Here is a 24,902-nt window from a genome sequence, read left to right on the forward strand (position 1 = left end):
ATGTTTAATGCATGGGGACGGAGGCTAGAAATATCTATTAGAGCATCATTTTTGCACCATATAATTCTATCCTTTGTGTTTCTTAAAGAATATATTTTATTTTATTACCATTAAAATATACTCTGCCAACTTTCTGTATGTTGTTTTATGACAGGTAATATCAAACCATGCCGTACCTATAACTTAGCTATGCTATATTTGCAAGGACAAATCAAAACTAAGTAAATATTCAATCACCACTTTCAGCTAGTGGTAGTGTAAGAAATAAACATATCACTTAGTAAGGACACAGCATAAGCATTAGCCTTTGATAAAACACAAACGTTAATTACCTGAGAACTTGTAATTAGTGCTTTCCACCAGTGTCCACCCTTTACTAGATCAACATCAGAGAGAGGCATTGCCACTTTTCCAATGACACAATGACGGGAAAACTTATCAAAATCAACTACAGTTAAAAGCAGAGTCCTTCTCTGAGCTTCTAAAAATGGGATATCAAATGTATATCTCTCCTCAAATACTGGGTTCTGAGTTTTACGCTTTACACCAGTTTGCTTTGAGTTCTTCTGGTCAGGCAGTAGGCAGATCTTAACATATGGATTGGAATGGGCCATATCTTGTCTAGAGCAGTCATGTGACACTGGAAGTGGTAGGTCCTTGGCTTCAATCACTCTTACTGTGAGATGGTTGTGAATTAGGTCATACTGAGTGCTAAAGTGCAGCATGCCCAGCTGATATTTAGATAAAAGTTCTTCATCAGTTAATGAATCCACATCATCATTGTTAGAATCAACAGAATAAAGCCTTGGTTCAAATTTTCGGAAATAGTCATCTGGAGTGTATGTTTTCCTCAGTACATTTGGTTGTACTATTTCCTTTTTAGATCCTACTGTCCAGAATTCAATAGGCTTGATGTCAATAAGTGGTGAACTTGGCCTTCTGGTTTCCAAACCTAAACAACATAAATTAAACATGATAAATAAGACAATGTCACATCTTTTTTCATATCGCTAACACTAATGAAATGCTTTTTGTTAGGACTTGGAATACTGAGACTGTGTTGTTTGTGTCAACTATAAAGCTTGCCACTTAATTAGAATCCAAAAAGGCACCTGAAACATGATGTCTAATTTAAGGACAAAGCTTTTTAGATGATTACAACTTGAAGGCACCAGAGCTCACAGGTTCTATTGTTAAAGATATACACATTTAAGTATTTTAGAGTCATATCTGAGGCATTGCCATGTCTCTGTAAAATATACTACTGCGCTATGCAGGTTTTATAGATGTGTCACTTTGACTTTTTTGGACAGCAAGCAGGAGTACAAACCAGAAGGTATTCCTTGTTGTAACACTTAATACTAATTTGGATCATGTACAGCAGAGCTACAGCTCTGACACATTGTATCTAATACTGCACAGTGTGGCTTGGAAAGAAAAGACCCATAGGTCAGAACCAAGCCTTTACAATAAGGCAGGATGTCTGGACACAATGAGAAAAATGCCATTATATTGTACTATCTGTAATGTGCATCACTTACACTGTACACCCTAGCAGAGTCTAAGGATCTAACATGCATTATCCTTTCTGAGAGACTTTTAAATCCAATAATTAGCATGTGTCCCTTCCATCTAGGAAGTTTAAGATATTCTTTCTAATTATGTACCACTGCATATTTATGCCAGTAAATTAGAGCACTTTTTTATTTATCCTGTGAAACTATGATTTGTGTTGACTATTGTCATATTTGGTATTGTCTGCATTTTATCATTATGATCAGTTAATGACAGACAGTTAAGTGATATCCCTAAAACACACATTGTGCTGCCTTTAAATACCCTTGTTTTGGAGTCCCAAATGTTACTTTTGAGCTATTTATTCTATCTGAACCTTTTCATTCTGCATATCTCTTTAGTGTTACCTTTGTTTCTCTAGGTTACACATGAAAACAGCTTTTACCTAGTGTATGAACTGGCTAGCAAAAACTAAACAGAGATAATCATGTGAAATTATTCAAAATGTGGTAAGATGCTTGTTCTTCAGACTTACATAGTGTCAGGGACAATATCTGTCTCTTTGTCTATCTCTCTATCTATCTGTCTATCTATCTATCTATCTATCTATCTATCTATCTATCTATCTATCTATCTGTCTGTCTATCTATCTATCTATATGTGTATATGTGTTTTTTAAACACTGTAAGTCAGTTAACTAAAACTACAGAAGTATCAGCAGATATGAAATATGGCATCTTTTTTCCTTGTACATGAGAAAAGTTAATGAAACTTGAATAATTACTTTGTAACATGCAAACATGTACATCTATCCAGGATGTATCTAGAATTCAGTATGTACCATGACTTTTCACACAAAAAGCTACTTCATATAAACATTACTAGGTTTCAGCCTGTTTACTAAAAGTCCCTAGAATATTTCTAACAAGCATGTGTCATACCTCTACACATGTCAAACTGTTTTGGTTACCCAATAAGGCAGAGTGAATCAGAAATGCATATATTCTGTGCCATGAGACACCAACTCAGAGTTGTTAGCTGCAGCTAAAACTTGGAGTATGAGGGTCAGACTGCAGAAACATGTATGAGTAGCCTCCACACTAATTAATCTGTTTATGCAAGAGGTCATTATCATTGCCAGTAGCCACATTGTTGTGCGTTGTCATCACTGGTAGCATCGGTCATCACACCACACCTAAGACATCATGCCCTCCACAACAAAGAAATTGTGAACTGCTACCACATGGACAGAGGCACCATGCAGGGGCTGCCCAAGATGCATCATCGTCATATGCATGCCTGGGGGACATGTGGAGTACCTATCCCCAAGATATGTTCGACTTTGTGAGTACTAGCTACAGGGACATTTCAGTGGTCAACAGAAAACACGGTAGGTGTATCCCAGGCATTTGCCTCAACAATACTGCACCAGTTCCTTATTGCTATGCTACAGCTTGTAGGGGAGCATATGTGGTTTCCACATACCACAAAGGAGACAGTAATAACCATGTGTGCTTTTTATGATCTAGTCAGTTTTCTTATGTTTCTTGGCCCATTGATTGCACCCATAGTTCAATAAAGGCTACACCTGGAGAGCAGAGACAAAGGTATATTAACCATGAGGGGTTCTACTCTATCAACTGCCAGGTGGTCTGTAATGAACAAAGTATAAAATACAACATATCTGCAGGCCAGATAGGCAGTGCCCACAGCTCCCACATATGGCATGCATGCAACCTGTATCAGCAGTTTGTGTGAGATGATTTTCCCCAGGGATATCTTATTGGTGATGTCAGATATGCCCTCACCCATGGGTAATGACACCTATTAGAAAACCCTGCAGCATGGTAGAGAACGGTTACAACACTGCCTTATCACAGACCTGGATTGTTATCAAAAAGAGTTTGTGGCATACTTAAGGCCTGTTTCTGCTGTCTGGATGTATCAAGGGGTGCCTTCCAGTACAACTCTGCAGCATGCAGAAAAATATTTGCAGTCTGTGCAATGTTATAGCAGAGTATAGGCAGTCAGGAGAAAGGAAGTACCAGACCCAGCAGCAAAGAAGATGCCTGGTGAGCAGTTTGTGGAGCAGCCAGCTGCAGGGGAGGAGCCTGTAAAGAAGGAGGAGGAGATTCCTGATGAGGAGCCTGTGGATGAGCCAGCTGCAGGAGAGAAGCCTGTGAAAAAAGAGCAGGAGGTCTCTGGTGGGGAGCTTGTGGAGAAGCTGGCTGCAGAGGAGGGAGGGATGCCTGGTGAGGAACCTGTGGAGGAGCCAGTTGTAGGGGAGGTGCCTTTGAATGAGGAGGAGGTATCTGGTGAGTAGACTGTAGAGGAGACAGCTGCAGAGGAGGAGCTTGAGAAGGAGGAGGTGCTTCTGGAGGACCCAACTGTAGGGGAAGTAACTGTGAAGGAGGAGGAAGTGTGTCTGGTGAAGAGCCTGTCGAGGAGCCAGCTGCAGGGTGGAGCCTGCAAAGGAGGAGTAGGTGCCTGGGGAGGAGCTGAGAAGGGGCCAGCTGCAGGGGAGGTACCTGTTAAGGAGGAGGAGGTGCCTGTTGAGGAGCCTGTAGAGGAGCCGGCTGCAGGAAAGGACTATGCCAGATGGACGTGGTTGTAGTAAGACATGGCACTGGCTAAGAGGCAATGTATGGTTCATAACTGCATTAAAAATGATACATGCAAACCTACACCCAGGCTGTGCTATATCAGGCATACACTGGCTGCATTGTACATAAGCCACAGGTTACCCAAATAAAAGAGTACTGAGAGTAGAGCTCAGTTGTCATATGCACATGTGTGGAGGGCCACACATGTTGACAACAGGCAGTGTGTGTGCATGTGTGTGTGTGTGTGTGTGTGTGTGTGTGTGTGTGTGTGTGTGTGTGTGTGTGTGTGTGTGTGTGTGTGTGTGCACATGTGCTCAGCTCCAGAATATGGTGCAGCACTCTACCACGATCTCATTGACAGCTCCAGGGCACTCAAAAGAGAGATACATGATAGCCATGCATGTCTCCATCCACAGGAGTGCCCTATTCTGGAATGATCAAAGGCATGATCCATACCATGCTGAGAGGCCAGAGTGCACTGTGACCTATGAACAGCAGCTCTTACTTCAGGTGGACTTTGCCCTAGCACCCTGTCCATGTGCATGTCCAATTTGCAGCATAGTACCCACAACACTGGGTAACAAAGTAGAGTTAATGGCACTACAAATTGCAAATGGTACTCTCCCCCTAGTGTGATGAGCATCCTTACTGGAGACAGAGATTGGGCTGGCCACAGAAAGTGCTTTAGCCATGATTTATAGTCACACGTGAACAACTATTTTGGACAAAATCCCTATAACACGTCATGATGTTACATATGTGACCCATGCACTCAGATCATCACACAGAGCATGCACCACTTCAAACAGCTTAGCAGAGCCTCTCTTGGTGTCTGCCTCTCCTTGCATTATGGCCCTGCATAAATGCTGTACAGTAATCATGAACACACCTAGCTCAGGAGGTTGATGCTAATTATGGCATGCCCTGCCACTTTTACATTGTAACTTTATGCTATATTGCTGCTCCATGCAACTTATACTAACTAAGAGAGGTTGTGCTGCAGGTGATGACATCTGTCCCTGTGTGTGTGTGTGTGTGTGTGTGTGTGTGTGTGTGTGTGTGTGTGTGTGTGTGTGTGTGTGTGTGTGTGTGTGTGTGCGTGTTTGGGAGAGTAGAGTAGACTGATCAGGGAGAGGTGTCATCCAGTATTTGTGGAGTGGGTATCACAAGCACAGAAACTGTGTCTATGGAATGGGGTGGGAAAGTAGCCATCACATTGCCTGAGTCTGCCACAAATGCCACAACCCCAAACATGCGGGGATTTGGCTGCCAGCATCTTCAGAAATAGACAGATCTCTATCATCTGGCAGCAGGCAGCCATATATCCTTGGAGAAAGACCCTGCTAATACATCACCCATAAAAACACCAAAAGAAATCACACAAACTAAGTAAGAACTCTAACAATAAACTGCTATCTAACTATAGTAGTACAGGACAGTAATAGATAATCCACCATGGGCAGGTGACTTCTGAACTTGAACTCCCTGATTTTCCTCTAAAAGAAATGTATTATGGTTGTAAGTTATATTAACCCACGCATTAAGAAACTATGTCAGATATTTGTCCATGTTAAGAAAGGTCCACCTAGGGCATCGCCAACAGACATGAGTGGTGGCCTGCTTATCTCTGCACCAATGTATATCACCCCCACCATGGATGGTGGGACACTCTGGACTTAAATATAGAGATGCCAGGATATCTTCCATCTCTGTCAGTCATGGTGTAGTCTGCCTAATTCAAGGTCTCTGGTTGAATAAGGGTGAACATGCTTTGGTGAGTGCCCCAAATGGGCTAGAGAGGCTGCCCAGGATCTTGCAGCATTAATTATATCAGTAGCCCATTGTCTGACTTCAGCATAGTTTCCATTTTGACCACTTAGAGCATTTGTGTCAATGGTCACATTCCACCAGGCACACTTGTGAAAGGCCCGATCAGGACACTCATGACTGATTACTCACTGGCCATGGAGCTGGAGGGGCCTAAAGCAGTATCTCATAGTCTGTATGAGAGAATGTGCACTTTCTCTGCATCCTGCATTGTAGCCTGGCTATCTGAGAAATACAGCTGTGATAATTGTTATTGTCACACCTAATATAGTCCTACACAGCTACAAAATATAAAGGCATAGGTGACAAAAGACACGTGTCCTTGAAACATGTAAAGATGGCAATGCACATGTAAACCTGGGCACCTTGGGAAGGTGTGATGAGTGCAAGGTCAGGGTGTATGGTAATCAAATGCTGCAAATGTCATCAAGCACCTCAGAGGATGACACAGAGCATGCACACATGCTATTCTGTGGTACACATGCTACAGATGTCACCATGTACCCCAGAGGATGACATAGAGCATGCACACATGGCATTATGTGGTACTGCTCCTGGCATCATACCTCTCAACTGTACAGATTTATGCAGAATGTCCAGAATTTTGCCCCATAGTTTTAGTCCCTTTCTCATAAAAATTGTGGTTTTGTGGCAAATCACTGGCAAATCAATGAGGGGTAAAGTCAGAAAATAATGACAGTCATTTCAATTTCAGACTTCATACACTTCAGAAAATTCATGCTAATGCTAAACCTGTTATTCTATCAATTTTCTCAGTTTATATGAGCAATATTTAAAAAGTGTCCCTGTTTTTGGGTCTTTGACCCCCCATTATTGATCGACTTGTCCAGATTTCTTGCTCTAAGAGGTTGAAACATATGACTGGCATCAGTAGGTGGACAGGCCTTGTAGTCAAACATACCATACTAGAGTGCCTGCAGATGTCCCTGTATGTGGATATATGTGTAGGCCTTCCCATTCCCAAACCCTCCCGAAACTAAAACAGTACTTTGAAGTAGTATAGTCATGACATAATACCTTGTCACAATATAGTCATGACATAATACCTTGACACAGTACCCCACAGCTGACAGTCCCAAGTGTTACATAGGCCATGGACAGAACATACCTTCAAACCATTCCTCACTGAGCCCAAATACATGTATATATGAAGAAATGGTTTGGACCTGTACATAAGGCACTCACATGGCACACTGCAAGTGTAGGGTCCCAACCCACAAAAAATTCACTAACACCCTGAATGTGGTCAACAACATGTGAGATACACAAGAGATAAGATGATAGGTAGAGACACAACCTGTAAACACGAAGGACCTACACAGCTGCTGGATACATTTTCACAGTGTAAAACCTTCCCACCAAACTCAAAATCTATGTTAAAACAGTTGCAGCAACTTGCATAAAACTCTTAGCATCAGGGCACATAGCAGGTGTTGTGTCCATTTCACCCTTCAGAACAATATAGCACAAGCAATACTGTTGCAGGTTCTGTTGTAATTTTCACACAGTACATCACCTCACTACACTGCCATATCATTATTCATTAGGCTGAACATGCCAACTGTGGCTTACTGGTATGCACAGACTATAGTGGCACACAGAATACTCATAAATGCAGTGAAGCTAGGCCTGCAACTCCTTTTACCCATATTTACTATGCCATGGCAGTAGACCTTCAGTCAAGATAACACTCCCCATCACAGTGGCAGTATTGTTGTACCTTGAAATAACAATATAACAAACACTACAGTAGCAGTGTGTCAAGGATATCATAACGCACCACAAAGATATGAGTAACAAGTGATTACAAAACCATTCCCTACACACTTACCTTTCAGAGTCTGCTGCTGCTTGTAGAAAACATTCGCAACAATTTTCTGCACCATTCAGCTTCTGCAGTGCTATGAGGTCCAAGTTGCATAGCGGTGCTTTTACCAAGCAGTGTTATAGTTATAGGGTGGTCCTTATGCTAATGAGACACAGTGCAATGAATGTTCATGAATCTCATTTTTGTCTGCTTGTGGCAACAGCTAATTTCATGCAAAGAAGCTCCTTCCCTCACCTATATGCACTCACATGAGTACCTGTAAAGCACAATGAGGATTCACTGGTGGGTCATTCATGGGGTGTGATGAACTATATTTTACCTCTCTAACATACAGATATGGTAAAGGGCAGATCTGCTTTCACATTTATGCACCATGAAGCTTGTACGCATTTTCCATGTTAGTGTTCATACATCAATATCAGCGTGCTAAACAACGGTGGCACCAAGACTGTCCACACAATCTAGCTGTCCAGTGCTGCACATCACTTGCTGATGTCAACATGCAGGACTGTGAGAGGGCTACCACACTTCTCTGTAATGTGACCTACTGGATGGTCATGGCTTCTGGGAGTACTGATGCTGGCAGGGCTCCCCAGGTGGTGCAGTAAGGAAAGCAAGACCTTTCTAGTTCTCCTGCAGAAGAATCATCAGGAGTGCCTGACTGGGAAGTCCTATAAGTGACCCCAGTATAAAGATGATCAGAGGTGGCTCATGGTACCAGACTGCTGGGCTGCAGCACCCCCAATTTCCTCATTAAAAAAAAAAAAAAAAAGTTTAATTAGTATTTTTTACACACTCATAGCAGTTTGAACTGCAAACTAGTGTGTAAATCCAAAGAAGTGATGTGATGTTGAACTAGGAACAGCACGCATGCGTACTGGAGTTCCAATTTAGAAAGAAAACAGTCCAGATTGGGAAGACTGTGGGGATCAACAAAGATTCTCAGTAGGCATTGCAATTTAAAGTACTGGAAAGTGGAGCCAATGCAACTGTTAAGTCAGTAGCCTGTCATACATGTGAGTTTGTGACGTGGCTGCTGATTAGACCAGTTGCTCTTGCATTCTCTTGCTGTGCTTTAACTAGACATAGTTAAGTTGCAAGGAAGAGAGCAAGAGACAGAGGAAATCCACCAATCAGGTCAATCAAATTTAAAGTAAGAGAAGCCAAAGAAGGGTATTTATAAATGAACCCCCCTCCCCAAAAAAAATAATTAAGTTTCTCAGTTTGTTGTTTTTTTTTTTTTTTTTTTGGCAGGGCCAACCAAATACTTTCTGTATATTTTTTCTTGGCAGGGGTCAAACAGATACTAGTCTGTGTCTTTTGTGGATTGTTGATGACTTTCCTTTTTGGAATATGATACACTGGCAGGGTCAACCAGGTGCTAGTGGTCTGTGTATTTTGGAGCCTATTGATGACTTTCTTTTATTTTCTAATATAATATCATGGCAGTGTGTTTTGGGAGATGTTGATGATTTTTTAATAAATATCCTGGCAAGGTCAACCTGATACTATGGAAGCAATGTGTTTTGGAGCTGTTGATGGATTTTCTTTATAATATAACATCTTGGCAGTGTGTTTTGGAGCCTGCTTGACTGTGGATGTAATAAAATATGCTGGCAGGGGTCAAACAGATGCTAGGCATGCAGTGTGTTTTGGGGACTGGTTGTGGATGAAATGTTTTTTTTTTTTTTTTTTAACCTAATATCTTTTTCTCAGAGTCAATGAAGGTAGATTAGGAAGGTGTGTGGATGTTTTGTTGTTGAAACTCTGGCCTTCCGTGACTAAAGTGTGTATGGGTGAACTGAAGTAAGATCTCCTGCAGCTCTTGACTATGTGATGGGAAAGAAATACCGTAATGTAACCATTGTCTTCTCTTCATCATTTTATGTAGGCTCAAATCAGATATTGTGGTAAGCAGTCGGGCTGGGGGCTATGCCTAGTATGTGTGAATGCAGTTACTGGCCTTGCTGTTGTACTTCTGACTTGATTTGCAAGGGTAACGTGCATCTGAATGAAGTAAGATCCACCACAAGCTCTCAACTCTGGCTATTGTTTATGTGAAAAAAAAAATGTACATTAATAACAATGTTGTCTTTTATCCTTTTTTTGTCTTTTAACCTCACAAGACCAAATCAGATACTGTGGGTGGGGTAGGCAATAGGGATTGGAGCTATATGTGAATGAAACTACTGGCACTGCTGTTTACTGTTGTTGTAATTCCGGCTTTGCAAGACCATAATAGTAGATGAATATAACCTAATTATCAAATGTATGAGTCATTCTTAATGTATGTTATTTTATATCTGCTCATATATATATATATACTGAATGTCTGTTTAAAAATGTTTGTATATGTTCAAGATTTTCTCTCTGGACATATGCTAAAAGACAGTTGGACAAACCTGGGTAAACAAAAGTAAAATAAAATGAAATTTGTATTTGTGTAAGATGAACTGGCACACATACGTTGTGACTTATCACATTAGGCATTGGAGTGACCTTGAACTGTGAATAATAAATTAAGGCAGTACAATGGGATTTCCAAATCTCCTTACACTTCACTTGGCATTGTACAAAATGCAGATTACCTGATACAGTACAATATATGTTTATTACATCAAGTGTACTCATAACAGTTTCATGGAGTCAAGACCAACTACTTTTTTACTGTTTGGAGATGTTTAGGTTTTTTGTTGTTATAGCATAACCTAAACACCTCATTAGCTCTGAAATGTGATTTAGTCTAGTATTTGGTAGACTATTCATCATGTGCAATAGCGATTTGAGCAGTTATTTTAAGTAAAATGGTAAGTGTGATCAGTGTGCTTAGCCCCACCCCATGAGGCTATCCCCACCCCTTTTCTGGTTGGTCCCACCCCATTCAGGTGTCGCCTGCACTCTCCTTTGATTTCAAGTCACCAGCCATCACTGAAGATGATTTTTTGCATAGTTTTGCCAGGGTAGTGTCTGATGCCACTGACACTCCTGGCTCTAGTGAACAGTGCTGGTACCACTACAGCAACCTGTGGAGGTGCCATCCTGACTTTATTACCTGCTATGAAGAAGAGGTTAGAGAAATGGTCTCTGACATTTATTTGATAGGTTCATAGGCATGTACTAGGCTAGCTGCCCTTGCAGGCCATTTTAAGCCTACCCAATTTCCCGTTTGGTGCTTGAATTAACTTATCCCTGTTTGGTGTTAGACTGGCCTTACCTATCCCATGATCAGTAATTATATATTACCCTAATAACAATTACTGGGATCATACCATAGGTAATTCGAGGGACCCATGCATGGTATAAAGCATTTAGGAGCTTACTCTGTCCATTAGTAGTACAGGGGGCAGTCCTGGGGTAAATTTTCTATTTCTCATCCATAGATCCAAGTTGGACTTGAATATGGATAGGGACAAACTTTGTTTTATGTAGTTGGGGAATCTGTTCCAGAGCAGTGGTATCCTCTGTGAGATGAATTTATCCCTCCAAACCATTCTGTTGATATTTCAGAAGAGATTTAGATTCCTATACTGAGTATTTCTGAAGCCATTTGACTTGGTGATGTGCAGTAAATCCATCAACATTCACTCAGAGGATACCTTATATGCCTGGCACAGGTCATCTCTTACCAGTCTGTCGGATATTTTAAGTGGTTTTAATACTTCTAATGCCCTTGCATTTCTCTTATAATCTATTTTGATTATATTAGATGTTTAATTAAGGAGGTTTGCATTGTTTTTCCTTCTTTTGTAGCTCATGCAGAGATCACAGAGAACTCCCTCCTGTTCCAGAGAAGAATGGAAGGATGGCTCATCTCTCCAGGCAAAGGGATATATATGCTTTGTTGACATGTTATGCAGTATACTGCAAAATTATTGACAGTTATGTGTGCATGTTCCAGTGTGCCTGTGTGTGTGTGTGTGTGTGTGTGTGTGTGTGTGTGTGTGTGTGTGTGTGTGTGTGTGTGTGTGTGTGTAGAAGTGGTAGTTTGTTACTGTGCTGAATTTTATGCATACTTGGTGAGGTAATTTTAATATTTATCAGGTCAAGTTATGTACTGTTTGAATATATTATATGCAGTTAGGATTGACAGGTGCTATAATATTTTATAGGTACAAGTGTGTTATGCCATACCACTTGTTAGGAAAGAGAAACAAAAGTCTTGTACTTGTAGGCATTTTTGCTTCTTACATCTATGAGCAGGGTACATGACATAGGCACAGGTTACATGGGAATGTTCCTACTGAAATGAGCCATCTGTCTTACTGCGGTGCATCTACTGGTCACTGACATGACAGGTGGCCTTATATACATGACCTGTGCCCCCTGTCTAATTCGAGATCCACATGTTCTGGGAGGAGGCTACTGGTTGTGTAAGGGAGGATATGTTTGGGTGAATGTTCCAAATGAGCAATTACTGTGGCTTGTGGGCTTTAGGGAAAAGTACTGTTTTACGGAAAGAGTCATGTTAGGGGCTTCATGTTGGGTGGTGGACATGTGTCCACTGACATTACATCGCCCATGATTCACTCCAGCATCTGTCACTGTTGGTTATACTTTCCCCTGACATACATGCTTGTCTTGCTATAGCCATGTTATATGGGCTGCTACATATGACTTCCACATACAGTGCTTGCAGGGGGGACACAGACTCATTATTCCAAATACTAGCCATGCTGTCTGCCACACAACAGTTCCACGCCATCACTGTATTATTCACACTTTCATACATAGTCTCAGCAGTGAGAACTGTGACACTACACACTAGCCATGCCATCTGCCACACAACAGTCCCATGCAACCATGCCACCCTGTGTCATCCACACCTTCATGCACACAGTTACAGTAGTAAGAATTGTAACACACTGCATACCTGCCTGCACATCCTACTGTAGGACCTTGGGACAATGCATACAAGACGAATTATCTGAACTATCCTAGCAGCATTTGTGTAGTACACACATCTGTTTATCAGTGTGATAGGTCATCCCCATCTATAAGTGTCCCCAGTATAAAGATGATTAGAGGTGGCTCATGGTACCAGACTGCTGGGCTGCAGCACCCCCAATTTCCTCATAAAAAAAAAAAAAAAGTTTAATTAGTATTTTTTACACACTCATAGCAGTTTGAACTGCAAACTAGTGTGTAAATCCGAAGAAGTGGTGTGATGTTGAACTAGGAACAACACGCATGCGTACTGGAGTTCCAATTTAGAAAGAAAACAGTCCGGATTGGGAAGACTGTGGGGATCAACAAAGATTCTCAGTAGTCATTGCAATTTAAAGCACAGGAAAGTGGAGCCAATGCAACTGTTAAGTCAGTAGCCTGTCATACGTGTGGGTTTGTGACGTGGCTGCTGATTAGACCAGTTGCTCTTGCATTCTCTTGCTGTGCTTTAACTAGACATAGTTAAGTTGCAAGGAAGAGAGCAAGAGACAGAGGAAATCCACCAATCAGGTCAATCAAATTTAAAGTAAGAGAAGCCAAGGAAGGGTATTTATAAATGAACCCCCCTCCCCAAAAAAAATAATTAAGTTTCTCAGTTTGTTGGGTTTTTTTTTTTTTTTTTGGCAGGGCCAACCAAATACTTTCTGTATATTTTTTCTTGGCAGGGGTCAAACAGATACTAGTCTGTGTCTTTTGTGGATTGTTGATGACTTTCCTTTTTGGAATATGATACACTGGCAGGGTCAACCAGGTGCTAGTGGTCTGTGTATTTCGGAGCCTATTGATGACTTTCTTTTATTTTCTAATATAATATCATGGCAGTGTGTTTTGGGAGATGTTGATGATTTTTTAATAAATATCCTGGCAAGGTCAACCTGATACTATGGAAGCAATGTGTTTTGGAGCTGTTGATGGATTTTCTTTATAATATAACATCTTGGCAGTGTGTTTTGGAGCCTGCTTGACTGTGGATGTAATAAAATATGCTGGCAGGGGTCAAACAGATGCTAGGTACGCAGTGTGTTTTGGGGACTGGTTGTGGATGAAATGTTTTTTTTTTTTTTTTAACCTAATATCTTTTTTTCAGAGTCAATGAAGATAGATTAGGAAGGTGTGTGGATGTTTTGTTGTTGAAACTCTGGCCTTCCGTGACTAAAGTGTGTATGGGTGAATTGAAATAAGATCTCCTGCAGCTCTTGACTATGTGATGGGAAAGAAATACCGTAATGTAACCATTGTCTTCTCTTCATCATTTTATGTAGGCTCAAATCAGATATTGTGGTAAGCAGTCGGGCTGGGGGCTATGCCTAGTATGTGTGAATGCAGTTACTGGCCTTGCTGTTGTACTTCTGACTTGATTTGCAAGGGTAACGTGCATCTGAATGAAGTAAGATCCACCACAAGCTCTCAACTCTGGCTATTGTTTATGTGAAAAAAATGTACATTAATAACAATGTTGTCTTTTATCCTTTTTTTGTCTTTTAACCTCACAAGACCAAATCAGATACTGTGGGTGGGGTAGGCAATAGGGATTGGAGCTATATGTGAATGAAACTACTGGCACTGCTGTTTACTGTTGTTGTAATTCCGGCTTTGCAAGACCATAATAGTAGATGAATATAACCTAATTATCAAATGTATGAGTCATTCTTAATGTATGTTATTTTATATCTGCTCATATATATATACTGAATGTCTGTTTAAAAATGTTTGTATATGTTCAAGATTTTCTCTCTGGACATATGCTAAAAGACAGTTGGACAAACCTGGGTAAACAAAAGTAAAATAAAATGAAATTTGTATTTGTGTAAGATGAACTGGCACACATACGTTGTGACTTATGCTTCTGTCACCTAAATTAAATTAATGCAGGTATGTAACCTAACTGTTACTCTTATTTCTGCTTTAATCCTGGCAGGGTCAAAGTAGATACTTTTGTGCACTAATGGGGGGGTTGTTTATGAATGAAATGGGTTGACTGGACCTGTTGTTTACTGTTGTAATTCTAGCTTTGCAAGATTAATGTATAATTTGGTAAAGTCAACTGTCATACAAGCCTGTGTCAGTGTCTCTCAGAACCACTGGCACATTAGGCATTGGAGTGACCTTGAACTGTGAATACTAAATTAAGGCAGTACAATGGGATTTCCAAATCTCCTTACACTTCACTTGGCATTGTACAAAATGCAGATTACCTGATACAGTACAATATATGTTTATTACATCAAGTGTACTCATAACAGTTTCATGGAGTCAAGACCAACTACTTTTTTACTGTTTGGAGATGTTTAGGTTTTTTGTTGTTATAGCATAACCTAAACACCTCATTAGCTCTGAAATGCGATTTAGTCTAGTATTTGGTAGACTATTCATCATGTGCAATAGCGATTTGAGCAGTTATTTTAAGTAAAATGGTAAGTGTGATCAGTGTGCTTAGCCCCGTCCCATGAGGCTAGCCCCACCCCTTTTCTGGTTGGTCCCACCCCATTCAGGTGTTGCCTGCACTCTCCTTTGATTTCAAGTCACCAGCCATCACTGAAGATGATTTTTTGCATAGTTTTGCCAGGGTAGTGTCTGATGCCACTGACACTCCTGGCTCTAGTGAACAGTGCTGGTACCACTACAGCAACCTGTGGAGGTGCCATCCTGACTTTATTACCTGCTATGAAGAAGAGGTTAGAGAAATGGTCTCTGACATTTATTTGATAGGTTCATAGGCATGTACTAGGCTAGCTGCCCTTGCAGGCCATTTTAAGCCTACCCAATTTCCCGTTTGGTGCTTGAATTAACTTATCCCTGTTTGGTGTTAGACTGGCCTTACCTATCCCATGATCAGTAATTATATATTACCCTAATAACAATTACTGGGATCATACCATAGGTAATTCGAGGGACCCATGCATGGTATAAAGCATTTAGGAGCTTACTCTGTCCATTAGTAGTACAGGGGGCAGTCCTGGGGTAAATTTTCTATTTCTCATCCATAGATCCAAGTTGGACTTGAATATGGATAGGGACAAACTTTGTTTTATGTAGTTGGGGAATCTGTTCCAGAGCAGTGGTATCCTCTGTGAGATGAATTTATCCCTCCAAACCATTCTGTTGATATTTCAGAAGAGATTTAGATTCCTATACTGAGTATTTCTGAAGCCATTTGACTTGGTGATGTGCAGTAAATCCATCAACATTCACTCAGAGGATACCTTATATGCCTGGCACAGGTCATCTCTTACCAGTCTGTCGGATATTTTAAGTGGTTTTAATACTTCTAATGCCCTTGCATTTCTCTTATAATCTATTTTGATTATATTAGATGTTTAATTAAGGAGGTTTGCATTGTTTTTCCTTCTTTTGTAGCTCATGCAGAGATCACAGAGAACTCCCTCCTGTTCCAGAGAAGAATGGAAGGATGGCTCATCTCTCCAGGCAAAGGGATATATATGCTTTGTTGACATGTTATGCAGTATACTGCAAAATTATTGACAGTTATGTGTGCATGTTCCAGTGTGCCTGTGTGTGTGTGTGTGTGTGTGTGTGTGTGTGTGTGTGTGTGTGTGTGTGTGTGTGTGTGTGTGTGTGTGTGTGTGTGTGTGTGTGTGTGTGTGTGTGTGTGTGTAGAAGTGGTAGTTTGTTACTGTGCTGAATTTTATGCATACTTGGTGAGGTAATTTTAATATTTATCAGGTCAAGTTATGTACTGTTTGAATATATTATATGCAGTTAGGATTGACAGGTGCTATAATATTTTATAGGTACAAGTGTGTTATGCCATACCACTTGTTAGGAAAGAGAAACAAAAGTCTTGTACTTGTAGGCATTTTTGTTTCTTACATCTATGAGCAGGGTACATGACATAGGCACAGGTTACATGGGAATGTTCCTACTGAAATGAGCCATCTGTCTTACTGCGGTGCATCTACTGGTCACTGACATGACAGGTGGCCTTATATACATGACCTGTGCCCCCTGTCTAATTCGAGATCCACATGTTCTGGGAGTAGGCTACTGGTTGTGTAAGGGAGGATATGTTTGGGTGAGTGTTCCAAATGAGCAATTACTGTGGCTTGTGGGCTTTAGGGAAAAGTACTGTTTTACGGGAAAGAGTCATGTTAGGGGCTTCATGTTGGGTGGTGGACATGTGTCCACTGACATTACATCGCCCATGATTCACTCCAGCATCTGTCACTGTTGGTTATACTTTCCCTGACATACATGCTTGTCTTGCTATAGCCATGTTATATGGGCTGCTACATATGACTTCCACATACAGTGCTTGCAGGGGGGACACAGACTCATTATTCCAAATACTAGCCATGCTGTCTGCCACACAACAGTTCCACGCCATCACTGTATTATTCACACTTTCATACATAGTCTCAGCAGTGAGAACTGTGACACTACACACTAGCCATGCCATCTGCCACACAACAGTCCCATGCAACCATGCCACCCTGTGTCATCCACACCTTCATGCACACAGTTACAGTAGTAAGAATTGTAACACACTGCATACCTGCCTGCACATCCTACTGTAGGACCTTGGGACAATGCATACAAGACGAATTATCTGAAATATCCTAGCAGCATTTGTGTAGTACACCCATCTGTTTATCAGTGTGATAGGTCATCCCCATCTATAAGTGTCCCCAGTATAAAGATGATTAGAGGTGGCTCATGGTACCAGACTGCTGGGCTGCAGCACCCCCAATTTCCTCATAAAAAAAAAAAAAAAGTTTAATTAGTATTTTTTACACACTCATAGCAGTTTGAACTGCAAACTAGTGTGTAAATCCGAAGAAGTGGTGTGATGTTGAACTAGGAACAACACGCATGCGTACTGGAGTTCCAATTTAGAAAGAAAACAGTCCGGATTGGGAAGACTGTGGGGATCAACAAAGATTCTCAGTAGTCATTGCAATTTAAAGCACTGGAAAGTGGAGCCAATGCAACTGTTAAGTCAGTAGCCTGTCATACGTGTGAGTTTGTGACGTGGCTGCTGATTAGACCAGTTGCTCTTGCATTCTCTTGCTGTGCTTTAACTAGACATAGTTAAGTTGCAAGGAAGAGAGCAAGAGACAGAGGAAATCCACCAATCAGGTCAATCAAATTTAAAGTAAGAGAAGCCAAGGAAGGGTATTTATAAATTAACCCCCCTCCCCAAAAAAAATAATTAAGTTTCTCAGTTTGTTGGGGTTTTTTTTTTGGCAGGGCCAACCAAATACTTTCTGTATATTTTTCTTGGCAGGGGTCAAACAGATACTAGTCTGTGTCTTTTGTGGATTGTTGATGACTTTCCTTTTTGGAATATGATACACTGGCAGGGTCAACCAGGTGCTAGTGGTCTGTGTATTTCGGAGCCTATTGATGACTTTCTTTTATTTTCTAATATAATATCATGGCAGTGTGTTTTGGGAGATGTTGATGATTTTTTAATAAATATCCTGGCAAGGTCAACCTGATACTATGGAAGCAATGTGTTTTGGAGCTGTTGATGGATTTTCTTTATAATATAACATCTTGGCAGTGTGTTTTGGAGCCTGCTTGACTGTGGATGTAATAAAATATGCTGGCAGGGGTCAAACAGATGCTAGGTACGCAGTGTGTTTTGGGGACTGGTTGTGGATGAAATGTTTTTTTTAACCTAATATCTTTTTTTCAGAGTCAATGAAGATAGATTAGGAAGGTGTGTGGATGTTTTGTTGTTGAAACTCTGGCCTTCCGTGACTAAAGTGTGTATGGGTGAATTGAAATAAGATCTCCTGCAGCTCTTGACTATGTGATGGGAAAGAAATACCGTAATGTAACCATTGTCTTCTCTTCATCATTTTATGTAGGCTCAAATCAGATATTGTGGTAAGCAGTCGGGCTGGGGGCTATGCCTAGTATGTGTGAATGCAGTTACTGGCCTTGCTGTTGTACTTCTGACTTGATTTGCAAGGGTAACGTGCATCTGAATGAAGTAAGATCCACCACAAGCTCTCAACTCTGGCTATTGTTTATGTGAAAAAAAAAATGTACATTAATAACAATGTTGTCTTTTATCCTTTTTTTGTCTTTTAACCTCACAAGACCAAATCAGATACTGTGGGTGGGGTAGGCAATAGGGATTGGAGCTATATGTGAATGAAACTACTGGCACTGCTGTTTACTGTTGTTGTAATTCGGCTTTGCAAGACCATAATAGTAGATGAATATAACCTAATTATCAAATGTATGAGTCATTCTTAATGTATGTTATTTTATATCTGCTCATATATATATACTGAATGTCTGTTTAAAAATGTTTGTATATGTTCAAGATTTTCTCTCTGGACATATGCTAAAAGACAGTTGGACAAACCTGGGTAAACAAAAGTAAAATAAAATGAAATTTGTATTTGTGTAAGATGAACTGGCACACATACGTTGTGACTTATGCTTCTGTCACCTAAATTAAATTAATGCAGGTATGTAACCTAACTGTTACTCTTATTTCTGCTTTAATCCTGGCAGGGTCAAAGTAGATACTTTTGTGCACTAATGGGGGGGGTTGTTTATGAATGAAATGGGTTGACTGGACCTGTTGTTTACTGTTGTAATTCTAGCTTTGCAAGATTAATGTATAATTTGGTAAAGTCAACTGTCATACAAGCCTGTGTTAGTGTCTCTCAGAACCACTGGCACATTAGGCATTGGAGTGACCTTGAACTGTGAATAATAAATTAAGGCAGTACAATGGGATTTCCAAATCTCCTTACACTTCACTTGGCATTGTACAAAATGCAGATTACCTGATACAGTACAATATATGTTTATTACATCAAGTGTACTCATAACAGTTTCATGGAGTCAAGACCAACTACTTTTTTACTGTTTGGAGATGTTTAGGTTTTTTGTTGTTATAGCATAACCTAAACACCTCATTAGCTCTGAAATGCGATTTAGTCTAGTATTTGGTAGACTATTCATCATGTGCAATAGCGATTTGAGCAGTTATTTTAAGTAAAATGGTAAGTGTGATCAGTGTGCTTAGCCCGCCCCATGAGGCTAGCCCCACCCTTTTCTGGTTGGTCCCACCCCATTCAGGTGTTGCCTGCACTCTCCTTTGATTTCAAGTCACCAGCCATCACTGAAGATGATTTTTTGCATAGTTTTGCCAGGGTAGTGTCTGATGCCACTGACACTCCTGGCTCTAGTGAACAGTGCTGGTACCACTACAGCAACCTGTGGAGGTGCCATCCTGACTTTATTACCTGCTATGAAGAAGAGGTTAGAGAAATGGTCTCTGACATTTATTTGATAGGTTCATAGGCATGTACTAGGCTAGCTGCCCTTGCAGGCCATTTTAAGCCTACCCAATTTCCCGTTTGGTGCTTGAATTAACTTATCCCTGTTTGGTGTTAGACTGGCCTTACCTATCCCATGATCAGTAATTATATATTACCCTAATAACAATTACTGGGATCATACCATAGGTAATTCGAGGGGACCCATGCATGGTATAAAGCATTTAGGAGCTTACTCTGTCCATTAGTAGTACAGGGGGCAGTCCTGGGGTAAATTTTCTATTTCTCATCCATAGATCCAAGTTGGACTTGAATATGGATAGGGACAAACTTTGTTTTATGTAGTTGGGGAATCTGTTCCAGAGCAGTGGTATCCTCTGTGAGATGAATTTATCCTCCAAACCATTCTGTTGATATTTCAGAAGAGATTTAGATTCCTATACTGAGTATTTCTGAAGCCATTTGACTTGGTGATGTGCAGTAAATCCATCAACATTCACTCAGAGGATACCTTATATGCCTGGCACAGGTCATCTCTTACCAGTCTGTCGGATATTTTAAGTGGTTTTAATACTTCTAATGCCCTTGCATTTCTCTTATAATCTATTTTGATTATATTAGATGTTTAATTAAGGAGGTTTGCATTGTTTTTCCTTCTTTTGTAGCTCATGCAGAGATCACAGAGAACTCCCTCCTGTTCCAGAGAAGAATGGAAGGATGGCTCATCTCTCCAGGCAAAGGGATATATATGCTTTGTTGACATGTTATGCAGTATACTGCAAAATTATTGACAGTTATGTGTGCATGTTCCAGTGTGCCTGTGTGTGTGTGTGTGTGTGTGTGTGTGTGTGTGTGTGTGTGTGTGTGTGTGTGTGTGTGTGTGTGTGTGTGTGTGTGTGTGTGTAGAAGTGGTAGTTTGTTACTGTGCTGAATTTTATGCATACTTGGTGAGGTAATTTTAATATTTATCAGGTCAAGTTATGTACTGTTTGAATATATTATATGCAGTTAGGATTGACAGGTGCTATAATATTTTATAGGTACAAGTGTGTTATGCCATACCACTTGTTAGGAAAGAGAAACAAAAGTCTTGTACTTGTAGGCATTTTTGCTTCTTACATCTATGAGCAGGGTACATGACATAGGCACAGGTTACATGGGAATGTTCCTACTGAAATGAGCCATCTGTCTTACTGCGGTGCATCTACTGGTCACTGACATGACAGGTGGCCTTATATACATGACCTGTGCCCCCTGTCTAATTCGAGATCCACATGTTCTGGGAGGAGGCTACTGGTTGTGTAAGGGAGGATATGTTTGGGTGAGTGTTCCAAATGAGCAATTACTGTGGCTTGTGGGCTTTAGGGAAAAGTACTGTTTTACGGGAAAGAGTCATGTTAGGGGCTTCATGTTGGGTGGTGGACATGTGTCCACTGACATTACATCGCCCATGATTCACTCCAGCATCTGTCACTGTTGGTTATACTTTCCCCTGACATACATGCTTGTCTTGCTATAGCCATGTTATATGGGCTGCTACATATGACTTCCACATACAGTGCTTGCAGGGGGGACACAGACTCATTATTCCAAATACTAGCCATGCTGTCTGCCACACAACAGTTCCACGCCATCACTGTATTATTCACACTTTCATACATAGTCTCAGCAGTGAGAACTGTGACACTACACACTAGCCATGCCATCTGCCACACAACAGTCCCATGCAACCATGCCACCCTGTGTCATCCACACCTTCATGCACACAGTTACAGTAGTAAGAATTGTAACACACTGCATACCTGCCTGCACATCCTACTGTAGGACCTTGGGACAATGCATACAAGGCAATTATCTGAAATATCCTAGCAGCATTTGTGTAGTACACACATCTGTTTATCAGTGTGATAGGTCATCCCCATCTATAAGTGTCCCCAGTATAAAGATGATTAGAGGTGGCTCATGGTACCAGATTATTGGGCTGCAGCCCCCCCAATTTCCTCATAAAAAATAAAAAGTTTAATTAGTATATTTTTTACACACTAGTAGTAATTGGAACTGCAAACTTGTGTGTAAATCCGAAGAAGTGGTGTGATGTTGAACTAGGAACAACACGCATGCGTACTGGAGTTCCAATTTAGAAAGAAAACAGTCCGGATTGGGAAGACTGTGGGGATCAACAAAGATTCTCAGTAGTCATTGCAATTTAAAGCACTGGAAAGTGGAGCCAATGCAACTGTTAAGTCAGTAGCCTGTCATACGTGTGAGTTTGTGACGTGGCTGCTGATTAGACCAGTTGCTCTTGCATTCTCTTGCTGTGCTTTAACTAGACATAGTTAAGTTGCAAGGAAGAGAGCAAGAGACAGAGGAAATCCACCAATCAGGTCAATCAAATTTAAAGTAAGAGAAGCCAAGGAAGGGTATTTATAAATGAACCCCCCTCCCCAAAAAAAATAATTAAGTTTCTCAGTTTGTTGGGGTTTTTTTTTTTTTTTGGCAGGGCCAACCAAATACTTTCTGTATATTTTTTCTTGGCAGGGGTCAAACAGATACTAGTCTGTGTCTTTTGTGGATTGTTGATGACTTTCCTTTTTGGAATATGATACACTGGCAGGGTCAACCAGGTGCTAGTGGTCTGTGTATTTCGGAGCCTATTGATGACTTTCTTTTATTTTCTAATATAATATCATGGCAGTGTGTTTTGGGAGATGTTGATGATTTTTTAATAAATATCCTGGCAAGGTCAACCTGATACTATGGAAGCAATGTGTTTTGGAGCTGTTGATGGATTTTCTTTATAATATAACATCTTGGCAGTGTGTTTTGGAGCCTGCTTGACTGTGGATGTAATAAAATATGCTGGCAGGGTCAAACAGATGCTAGGTACGCAGTGTGTTTTGGGGACTGGTTGTGGATGAAATGTTTTTTTTTTTAACCTAATATCTTTTTTTCAGAGTCAATGAAGATAGATTAGGAAGGTGTGTGGATGTTTTGTTGTTGAAACTCTGGCCTTCCGTGACTAAAGTGTGTATGGGTGAATTGAAATAAGATCTCCTGCAGCTCTTGACTATGTGATGGGAAAGAAATACCGTAATGTAACCATTGTCTTCTCTTCATCATTTTATGTAGGCTCAAATCAGATATTGTGGTAAGCAGTCGGGCTGGGGGCTATGCCTAGTATGTGTGAATGCAGTTACTGGCCTTGCTGTTGTACTTCTGACTTGATTTGCAAGGGTAACGTGCATCTGAATGAAGTAAGATCCACCACAAGCTCTCAACTCTGGCTATTGTTTATGTGAAAAAAAAATGTACATTAATAACAATGTTGTCTTTTATCCTTTTTTTGTCTTTTAACCTCACAAGACCAAATCAGATACTGTGGGTGGGGTAGGCAATAGGGATTGGAGCTATATGTGAATGAAACTACTGGCACTGCTGTTTACTGTTGTTGTAATTCCGGCTTTGCAAGACCATAATAGTAGATGAATATAACCTAATTATCAAATGTATGAGTCATTCTTAATGTATGTTATTTTATATCTGCTCATATATATATACTGAATGTCTGTTTAAAAATGTTTGTATATGTTCAAGATTTTCTCTCTGGACATATGCTAAAAGACAGTTGGACAAACCTGGGTAAACAAAAGTAAAATAAAATGAAATTTGTATTTGTGTAAGATGAACTGGCACACATACGTTGTGACTTATGCTTCTGTCACCTAAATTAAATTAATGCAGGTATGTAACCTAACTGTTACTCTTATTTCTGCTTTAATCCTGGCAGGGTCAAAGTAGATACTTTTGTGCACTAATGGGGGGGGTTGTTTATGAATGAAATGGGTTGACTGGACCTGTTGTTTACTGTTGTAATTCTAGCTTTGCAAGATTAATGTATAATTTGGTAAAGTCAACTGTCATACAAGCCTGTGTCAGTGTCTCTCAGAACCACTGGCACATTAGGCATTGGAGTGACCTTGAACTGTGAATAATAAATTAAGGCAGTACAATGGGATTTCCAAATCTCCTTACACTTCACTTGGCATTGTACAAAATGCAGATTACCTGATACAGTACAATATATGTTTATTACATCAAGTGTACTCATAACAGTTTCATGGAGTCAAGACCAACTACTTTTTTACTGTTTGGAGATGATTAGGTTTTTTGTTGTTATAGCATAACCTAAACACCTCATTAGCTCTGAAATGCGATTTAGTCTAGTATTTGGTAGACTATTCATCATGTGCAATAGCGATTTGAGCAGTTATTTTAAGTAAAATGGTAAGTGTGATCAGTGTGCTTAGCCCCGCCCCATGAGGCTAGCCCCACCCCTTTTCTGGTTGGTCCCACCCCATTCAGGTGTTGCCTGCACTCTCCTTTGATTTCAAGTCACCAGCCATCACTGAAGATGATTTTTTGCATAGTTTTGCCAGGGTAGTGTCTGATGCCACTGACACTCCTGGCTCTAGTGAACAGTGCTGGTACCACTACAGCAACCTGTGGAGGTGCCATCCTGACTTTATTACCTGCTATGAAGAAGAGGTTAGAGAAATGGTCTCTGACATTTATTTGATAGGTTCATAGGCATGTACTAGGCTAGCTGCCCTTGCAGGCCATTTTAAGCCTACCCAATTTCCCGTTTGGTGCTTGAATTAACTTATCCCTGTTTGGTGTTAGACTGGCCTTACCTATCCCATGATCAGTAATTATATATTACCCTAATAACAATTACTGGGATCATACCATAGGTAATTCGAGGGGACCCATGCATGGTATAAAGCATTTAGGAGCTTACTCTGTCCATTAGTAGTACAGGGGGCAGTCCTGGGGTAAATTTTCTATTTCTCATCCATAGATCCAAGTTGGACTTGAATATGGATAGGGACAAACTTTGTT

General features: G+C 40.5%; 1 protein-coding gene across 2 annotated transcripts in view; it reads right to left on the minus strand.

Annotated features, from left to right (window-relative positions):
* Positions 1 to 24,902, minus strand: part of SYT17 (synaptotagmin 17) — an 859,797-nt gene that overhangs the window by 670,665 nt on the left and 164,230 nt on the right. For both annotated transcript variants that reach the window (XM_044089048.1, XM_044089049.1), the window contains exon 5: positions 333 to 952. In XM_044089048.1, coding sequence (XP_043944983.1) covers positions 333 to 952 — 620 coding nt within the window. The remainder of the gene's footprint in view (positions 1 to 332; positions 953 to 24,902) is intronic.

This window comes from Protopterus annectens, chromosome 12.part0, assembly GCF_019279795.1.
Source record: "Protopterus annectens isolate FY-2018-M chromosome 12.part0, PAN1.0, whole genome shotgun sequence".
Lineage (NCBI taxonomy): Eukaryota > Metazoa > Chordata > Ceratodontiformes > Protopteridae > Protopterus > Protopterus annectens.